The sequence below is a fragment of the Rhagoletis pomonella genome, unplaced genomic scaffold (genome assembly GCF_013731165.1).
Source record: "Rhagoletis pomonella isolate Grant_MI unplaced genomic scaffold, Rhpom_1.0 Rhpom_scaffold_00294, whole genome shotgun sequence".
Classification (NCBI taxonomy): domain Eukaryota; kingdom Metazoa; phylum Arthropoda; class Insecta; order Diptera; family Tephritidae; genus Rhagoletis; species Rhagoletis pomonella.
In genome coordinates, this window is record NW_023458848.1 from 2,205 (window position 1) to 11,544 (window position 9,340).

The 9,340-nt window shown below is 45.0% G+C and overlaps 1 protein-coding gene across 1 annotated transcript in view; it reads right to left on the reverse strand.

The window, feature by feature from the left end:
- Window positions 1-1,990: 1,990 nt before the first annotated feature.
- Window positions 1,991-9,340, reverse strand: part of LOC118750540 — a 16,256-nt gene continuing 8,906 nt past the window's right edge. Inside the window, exon 2 of the mRNA XM_036485254.1 lies at window positions 1,991-2,808. Within this exon, the coding sequence (XP_036341147.1) occupies window positions 2,296-2,682 (387 nt within the window). The 5' untranslated portion in view covers window positions 2,683-2,808 and the 3' untranslated portion in view covers window positions 1,991-2,295. The remainder of the gene's footprint in view (window positions 2,809-9,340) is intronic.

Below are 9,340 nucleotides of genomic sequence, written 5' to 3' on the forward strand. Positions count from 1 at the left end.
AATGGATCCCCTTCCGTTCCTACAAAAAGTGTTTTCGGTGCCAGTATTTAGCAGAATAACATTAAGTGCTGCTAGAGCATCGAGTAATTGTCTACCCTTTGCGTTTGTTCTTCTGCATCCCCACTCTACTGCCCAAGCGATGAAGTCTACTGCCCAAGCGTTGAAGTCTCGCAAACTAGCTCGTCGATGATGGCTGTAAAGCTAGCCAGATCAGTGCTCGGTGGTATGTAGCAGCTATAGACGTATAAATCGTTTATTCTGGTGCTTACGAACCCGCTTGTGGATGAAGTTACTACAAGGTGCTGCGGGGTGGTGTTGCAGCTCCAGATCGCGCACTTTCCTGTTATATTATTTATCCACGCTAGGTCTTCTTCATTTTCATAAGGTTCACTTAATAAGGCGAGGTCAATATTTTGCTCGAAAACTGTTTGTGTAAGCAGCTCTTGGGCCGCTTGGCAATGGTTGAGGTTGAGCTGTAGACACCTCATGATCGCCGTTGTTTAGTAGCTCCTTGTTTTGCTCTCGCCCGTTGGAAGGCCACACAAAAGCGACTGCCTGTTACATGGTTTGGGTTGCTTTCGCCTTGTTTGGCACAGAGGGCGCATGACGGGCTATTTGAACAGACTCTTGCTTTATGGTCTTTTCCTCCGCACCTCTTCGTTCTTACACTTCTTAGCTACATGTCCATATTCATGGCATTTGTAGCATCTCACCAAATCTTCTTTTTCCCTTATGGGGCAAAAAAACCCATCCGATGCGGACTTTTGATTTTTCCAGCAGCTTATAAGCAGTTGCTGTTGGCAGACTCATGGTGCAGGTTTGCGTGTTCCCATATGCAGCTCGCATGGACCGAATTGCCGTCAGGCCAATATGGGCGTCGATAAGGCTATCGTTTACCGCTTTCAGCACCTCCTCCTTGGATGTTACCTTATCCAAATCTTTAATTTCAATTAGTGATTCTTGGGTGAGGGATCGGACCTGCGCATTGTCGCCCAGTATAGTTTCAACCGCTGCCTTAAACTTTTGGGTTAAATGATTGGCCGGCTTCTTGAGTTCGAACAAAAGCTCATCGCTTGCCGTTTTCCGTATGTTTTTAACATTCAGGCTGAGTTCAGTTAGTTCAGGCTGTGATTTGATTTTCCTCAACATATCTGCGTATGTCATATCGCCGTTTTTCTTCAAGATCACAGCATCGGGCTTCATTGGTTTACTTCTAACCTTACGTCCCGATACCTTAATCCACCGCTCCGTTTATTGGCTGTTTTTCGATCCTATGTGATCGCCTCCACTGACGCCTGGTTGGTTTGCGCCGATTTTCCCTTCGCGTTGCAATGGCATAGGCTGCGCGCCTATTGGCTCGTTCTGCGTAGCGACGTGGGAGTGCTGCATTGTTGGATGGCCAGTCTTCATTGCGTGCAGCTCTTTGTTACCAGCATTAGCTCTTTTTTTCTTCTCCTTGGTATTGCTCTCCGTTTGTGTTGCTTTAGAGTCGCATGCAGTGGGCGGTGGCACTACCTTACATTCAGCCAGTATTTTCTGGTGCTGCTTGGCTATTGAGCTTACTAGCTCTCTCATCGTCATGTTAATGTGCCGCTGCCCTTCCATCATATTGATGAGCTCTCTTATGCTCTCGCCTAACACAATGATTAACTCTCGCTCTTCTTTTGTCTCATCTGCTCCATCACTTTCGCTTTGATGTCTTTCGCACGCATCTCTGAAGCTCGGAGATTTTACCTCCAGTTGTTGTGCGCTCGCAATTGGTTGATCGGGTGTGAGTAATTGTTTTCTCACTGGTGATCGCGCAATTCTCGCTCGGCTTGCGAAAGCGTCGAGAGCATCGTTTGCATTATCGCTTTTTGACATTATTTCGCTTTCTCTTCATACTCGCCAGGCCGCTAGGTATTCAGTGCTTGGTTTGGTATTTGTAATTTTAAGCACTGTTGCTACCAGCAGTAGAGGGAGAAGGTTATTGGCAAGGTCGGTGACCCTTTGCTTGGTACTTGTGTACTCTAAGTGTATCGCGCCGATTGCTTACCAGCTCTCCCTTCTTCGCTTTCGAAGCAGTAGGCAAGTAGTTAAGCGAGTTTTATGAGTCTTTGATTTTTAATTTTTTATTTTAAGTTCAGACACTGTATATGCTTAGGAGGCGATGCCTTGGCGCCCTCGATCTATGGTGACGCAATTTAAGGCTATCGGCACCTTTCAACACTATTTTTGTCACTTGGTTATTATTTTTCTACACTTTCCACAGGAGCACTTGAAAAAAACACGTCTTCACTCTATGGATGTTGACCACTATACACGTTGAGTGTGTGTGTGTGTCAGGCCTTGGAGGGTGCGCGCAATCGAGCGTCGGGCGGTCTTCTTGCGCGGCGGTTGCGATGCCTGATTGCGCATATTGTGCGCCTGGTTGCGCGGGCTCTGCGCCTTTTGCTCCGGGCTTCCCTTGTTGGTGGGCGTCTTTACTGGCTTCCCTGCATGTGCGCGATGCTTGGGCTGCTGCTTTCGTTGGCCTGTGCGCGCATGGTTATTGGCTGCCACATGCAGCAGCGTGTGGTGCGCTAGCCTGCAGGTCTTGCAGCTGCCTGGCGAGTCGCACTCCCCGGTAGTGTGGGTGAGGGCAAGGCAGTTGATGCAGTAACCCTGTGCTCGGGCTACTCCCAACCGTTTTAGCGGCTTCATCGCCTTGAAGGCCGAGCACGTCCGCAAGGCGTGGTACCGGTGGCAGAGCCGGCATTGTAGGCAGTTGCCCGTTTCCGCCGTTGGAGCCAGGGGGCATGCCTTCCTTGATGCCGTGATGTCTTCGATCTGGAAGTAGAAGCAAAGGTAGAGAAACGAGAAGTACTTGGGTACAATATTTAAACGGGAAGTTAAGACCCTTAATATACAGAAGGAAAATATGTATAGAATTATTTATTGTACTTTTGGAAGGAAGCACAGTTTGACAAGTGGCCGCGTGATAACTCCATTTTTTGTACGGATTTCTACGACACGTATGTGTTTATCAGGGCCGTGGCGAAACGTTTTCGATTCGTCCCAATCGCCACTCGGTGGCGGGGAGAGAATCTTCTTTGATCACGACGAGGTCGCCTGGCTGAGGATCGCGTTGTGGGGTTTTCCACTTGTATCTCTTCTGAAGATCTTTGAGGTAATCTTCTTTCCAGCTGCGGCTAAATTGGTGGTGAAGTGCTTTGACTTTCTCCCACCGGGTTAGTAGGGGGAGGTCTTCCGCATCAGGCTCGGGCATGGCCAATAGCGGCGCACCTCGAATGAAGTGACCCGGAGTAAGTGCAGTCATATCAGCTGGTTCTTGGGAAAGTGCAGACAGAGGCCTCGAACTGAGGACTGCTTCAATTCGCACCAGAAGCGTCGTGAATTCTTCAAAGGTAAATTTGTGGGTTGCAGCGGTTTTTTTGATGGATTTTAAATCTTTTCACTGCAGATTCGCACAAGCCGCCCATGTGGGGGCGTTGGGTGGTATATATTGCCAGTTGATGCCTTGAGGGGCATATTTTTTTACAATGTCTACGGAACATTCGTTAAGGAATTTAACGAAGTCGCGTTCTGTAGTGCGTTGGGCGCCTATGAACGTTTCTCCATTGTCGCTCATCATTTTTCAGGGGAAACCTCGTCTGTCAACGAAGCGGGCGAATGCTGCTCGAAAAGCCTCGGTTGTAAGATCCGAGCATAGCTCGAGATGCACTGCCTTTGTGGAAAAACACAAAAACTGAAACGTATCCCTTGATAAGGGTGGTAGATCTTAGCACCGATGCTTTAATTTGGAATGGCCCAGCAAAATCTACTCCCGTTGTGGACAATGGGAGTGAGAAACTGCAGCGCTCAGGGGGTAGAGCGGCCATAATAATTTTGGTGCGTGTTTGTTTGCATTGAAAAATGCATTTTTTAATTAGAGGTTTTAGCTTTGGTACGTAGTACTCTTGCCTTACCATTTGGAGCATTAATCGTGTTTCTGCGTGAAGAAGCAGCGAGTGTAAAAACTCCAAATATAGCTGAAAGAACCTCGATTCGGTAGGGAGAATTATTGGGTGTCTTTGATTATAGCTCAATGTCGAATGTGCTAATCGGCCATTAACCCGTAGAAGTCCGTCTTTGTCCAATGAAGGATTGAGAACAAGAAGAGGAATTTTTTGTTAAGTGGCTTTTTATCTTGCAAAGCGCTTTTTTCGCTTGAGAAATGGCGTGATTGCGCTGCGTTGATAAGACGTATCTTTGCATATTGAAATTCGTTATGCGGAAGATGTGGATTAGTGATTGTAGCTAACCCCTTTGATTTGTTGCGTGCATTGCTCACGGAGCGGAACATGTACGCAGTCACGCGAAGTGCTCGAGAGAAGGAAGAAAAGCGATCAAGAAAATCGACCTCTTCTTCGAGCGCGTGATATACCTCCACCTTGCGCTTTTCTGTGGAGATGCATTGCACGCCTTTGACCTTGGCCATGCATCCATATGTCAAGAGAGCCATTTTGGTCCGTGCCACCAGAGTGGGGAATTCGCCAAATCCTGCGGTTTGCACCCGCGGGTGCCGAGGTCGGCTGGATTATCTTGGCTGGCAACATTGCGCCATGTACCGGTTGGAAGATATTTCAGGATTTGGGAGGTACGATTGGATACATACGTCTTCCATGTACATGGTGGCTTTTCAAGCCAAGCTAGCACAATCTCTGAATCTGGCCATAAGAAAGTGTTGCACGATTCCAATTGGAGCTGTTTTCGAAAAGTTGCGACCAGTTTTGCGAGTAAGACTGCACCACACAGCTCCAGGCGTGGCAAGCTTACCGTATTCAATGGTGCGACTTTGCTTTTTGCAACCAAGAGAGTGGAATATCTTTGGTTGCTAGCATCTACGCGGATGTAAATCGCAGCGCAATATGCTTTTTTCGAGGCATCGCAAAACCCGTGGATTTGGGTATCTTGCCCCGGAGTGAAATTAACCCATCGAGGGATTTCGATGTAGCAGACGGCTGGCAGATTTTCTTCGAACTGTTGCCATTTTGCTAAAGCTATGGGTTTGGCACATTCGTCCCAATCAATGCCATCCAGCCAAGTTCTTGAAGCAGAATCTTTGCTTGAATCATCACTGACGACAGCCATCCTGCCGGGTCAAAAAGTTTTGCGACAGAAGATAAAATGTGTCGTTTTGTGACGGCATTCGAAGTCGATGCAGGCAGAATGGTGTTTGAAAATTTATCTGTGAGTGCGTTCCATTGTATACCAAGAGTTTTGGTTGTGGAAGCGCTCTCAAATTTCATAAAGTTGGAGTCGAGAAGATCCTCCTTTGGAAATTTTTCTAAAATGGCCGGATGATTGGCCGTTAGTTTCTTGAGTATGAAACCAGCTGACTTCAGCGCTTTGTTCACTTGAACAAGTGATTCAGTGGCGTTGTCGATATCATGACTTCCGGATAGGATAGGTTTTAAGTATTGTGGCAGCCAAGGGAAACGTCGCTATCGTGTCATCTGCTAATTGATGCAGGGTACGGAAAGCGAGATATGGTGCACAATTAACGCCGAACGTTACGGTTGTAAGATTATAATCGGTGACAGGAGAGTCATCCGATGTGCGAAATAAGATTCGCTGAAAATCTTTATCGTCCTCATGGATGAGTATTTGACGATACATTTTTTCAATGTCGCCATTGAACACGAATCTGTGCATTCGCCACTGCAGAATGAGCAGCATGAGATCTGGTTGGAGTGTGGAACCAGTGTGCCACACGTCATTCAGGGATTTTCCTGAACCAGATGTTTTTGAGGCGTTGAATACCACGCGAACTTTGGTGGTTACCTTATTTGCCATTAGAAATTATCTCGCATGGCTTCGTGTGCTCCATATGACCGAGGTCGAGATATTCTTGCAGCACATTGTTGTACAATGTGCCTAAGTCTCCTTTTTCTGGAGCCATCGCTCCATGCTAAAAAACTGCTGAAGTGCAGCAGACCGAGAGTGGCCCAGAGACAGCTCTTTTGGAAATTCTTCCTTGAATGGAAGTCGCACAATGTATCGACCGTTTGCGGCACGAGTCGTTGTTGTTGCATATATATGCTTACATGCCTGATCTTCAGATGAAATTTGTGAAGGTTGTGGAATCTCCTCCTCTTCCCAAAACTTTAGAAGCTGAGAGCTGAGAGTTGCACTCTTCTACTTGTGTCGAGAATGCCACCACATTTCGGTTATTTTGTATACCTTCCAGCAGGATTTGTGGAAGTATATCGCTGCCGATTACCATATCAGTTTGAGCTGGTATGTGGCAACTTCGGTCAGCAAGTTCAAGGATCTTGAATCGCTGCCAGTTTTCACGGCTAATGGTGAATGTGCCTCGTGAGCTGAGGTAACACGCTAGCCTGTATGTTTATCCGTTGCATGGTTTTGGGTGCAACCAATGTGAGTGGACAAAGCTTTGAGGAGCTTTGTACTACGTGTCCACCCAAGCCGGAAATTTCGAACTTGGAATGTTCGAATGGTAGTTTCAACCGTTTCTGAATTTTCGAGGAAATGAAAGTTCTCTGGGAGCCTTGATCAATCAAGGCTCTAAGTTGAAACAATTCCCCTTCGTGTTCAACCGCGACCATGGCAGTTGGTAGGAGAATTTTGCTATTATTGTCGGCGTGCAATGATTGTATTTGTGCTTGTTTGGAACAGCACGGTTGCTCGCTGGAATTGGAGCTTGACTGCGCTTGTCGAGCGGGAGGTGTCGACTGGGCAGTAGTGTGTTGTGCGGCGGTTTCATTCGCTCGCGCACTGGAGTGTCGAGAATATGGTTTGGGATTCATGTGCAGCAGGGAGTGATGCCGTTCTTGGCAATGTGTACATGACCACTTGCTCGGACACTCATTAGTGCTATGGGTATTACCAAGGCAGTTTTTGCACAGCTTGGTTTGGTTTGCGAATTGTACTCGGCTTGGTACCGAAATTCGCTTAAATTGTGGGCAGACTCTAATGGGATGAGGGGACTTGCAGTAAGAGCAAGTTGTTTCCCTCTTAGGTTCTGCCACAAAGGTTTGCGTCCTGTTAAAGGACCTGTTTTGTGCAGCATTTTGATGAGCGACTGGTTTTTGTTTATTTTGGCTTGGATGAAGCCGGTTAAGTCTTTCGACTACTTCGTATCTTGAAGTAAGAAAATCGTCCATTTGTGACCATGAGGGTAAATCTCTTCGAGAAGAGTGAGATTGTTCCCAAAGTGACAGTGTGGTTTCGGTCAATTTGGATGAGCATATGTACACCAATATGGAACTGACAGACAGTTGTTAATTGATGTTTGCAGCCTTTGAATTTGCTCGCTATTCTCGGATTGAATAGTCGGCAAAGTCATCAAAATTTTTTTGGTTGTCAACCAGGATACGTTTGTTTTCGTATCGTGACCGTAAAGCTTCCCAGGCCAGCTCGAAGTTATCATCGCTGAGCGGATAATGCTTGACGATGGAGCCAGCTTTTCCTTGGGTTTTGTGCTGGAGGTGATACAACTTTTGAGCACGGGAGAGCTTCGGGTGGTTGATGTACACCGCTGTGAATATGTCACGAAAAGCGGGCCATTCTTCGTAACCGCCGTAAAATGTCTCCGTGTCACAAGGTGGGGCTTGGAGAAAAACGTTTGCCTCTGCCGAGGTGTGTTCCACGCGGGGTGGTGGACTCGGTGCGGCGATCACTCTAATCAACGACAGTTGATCGGCAATTTTAGCTTTGGTCACCTCATATAATTCAAGGCAAGTGAAGTACTTGCCTTCTACCGAATTCTTAAAGTTTTCGGGTAGGCTGTCATCTGGCTTTGAAAATACCAAATCATAGGCGGACTGAAGCCGTGCCAACAATCATCTACTGATTTGTCTTTTATCATAAGATATAATTCGGTGTGGTCTTGGATTGGTACATCACTGAATTTTGCACAGTATCTCATGATACTGTCACTTTCCGCTATAAACTTTTGAGCGGATGGGTCAAAGGTTTTAGATTTCGGGCGCGTTGAGGGTTCCCTCTTACCACCGGTGGCTTCTTGCGAAGAATTTTTTGACCTTGTCTCGATTTCAGACATTTTTGGTGGACTGTGTCCAAGTGGCATTTTAACTCTCGTTGAAGGTCAAACGTATAAAAATTGAGAGAAGAGTTGATGAAATTTTACTGAGTACCACCCAGATAACGTTCGCAAAAAATTAGAAAAATATGTGTCAAACGAGAAAAAATTGCACTTCGTGCCACAGAGAATCAGGAAAAAAAATTTAAGATTTTGTGGCGGTGTTTGTGTTTTTGTTTCTTGCAAATTACGTGAAATTATATTTGCTTTAGTTATTGTTATTTCCGATCGGTTTGTATATGTTTAATAAAATTTCCTTTATAGGCTAGTCCGATCTGATTATCTCTAGTGCAAATAAAACAAGCTTATTCCACTATTACAGCCCAACGTTTCGCTAAACATATTAGCATCATCAGGGGCGCGTTGTTTATTTTGTCTATTACAGCCATAAATACAAAATATAAAAGGAACACTAAAAGCAGAAAAACTCAAACAAGAACATACATACATACATGTATGTATTCACATATACATATAGTTTGATGACAATAATATATGTAATTCTAACTCGATACAAGATAATACTCACAGTATTAACACTTAAACATTTTAAAAACCTAATTGCTAAAAATCCAATACCAGCTTGTGTGGTAGTTTAGTCAAGACTAAAAACGTTTTAAACTAATTTTGTAAACATAAAATATAAGCTGCGGCAATGTCATCGGTATCTTCCCTTTTATTTATTGTTTTTTCTCTTTTCTCCATAATTCTTAGACTCTCCAGCGTGTACCTAGTTCTTTCCCTTTTCTCTTGGTCTATTATTTTTGTGTTTTTAAAATCAGCTGTGTGTACACTGGTTACTATGTGTTGTGCTAGTGCTGTGATTGTTTTTCGTTTTGTTTTTATATCTGCTTCTGCTAGCCGGGTACCTAGAGCTCGCTTAGTTGTTCCAATGTATACCTTGTCACAGGCTTCGCTTTCGTTGCCTTTACATTGTATTTCATACACAACATTGCTTTTCCGTTGGGAGTCAATTGGGCTTTTGGTTTTGTATAAACTGAGGATAAGGTGGAGTTTGATTTATATGCAAAAGTTATGTTTTGTGCTTTGGCTAGTTGGTGATTGCAGTTTTCGTTTAACTTAGGTATGTAGGTAACGCTGTGATATTGTTTTGCTGTATTTGTTGCTTTTGAGATTTCTGTTTTATTTCGGTGACTATCTATTTGCATTAATTTTTGTTTTAATAGTTCGCGTACTAAGTAGTCGGGGTAGTTGTTGGTTTTCAAAATTTTCCTTATTTTTTCTATGTTAGTT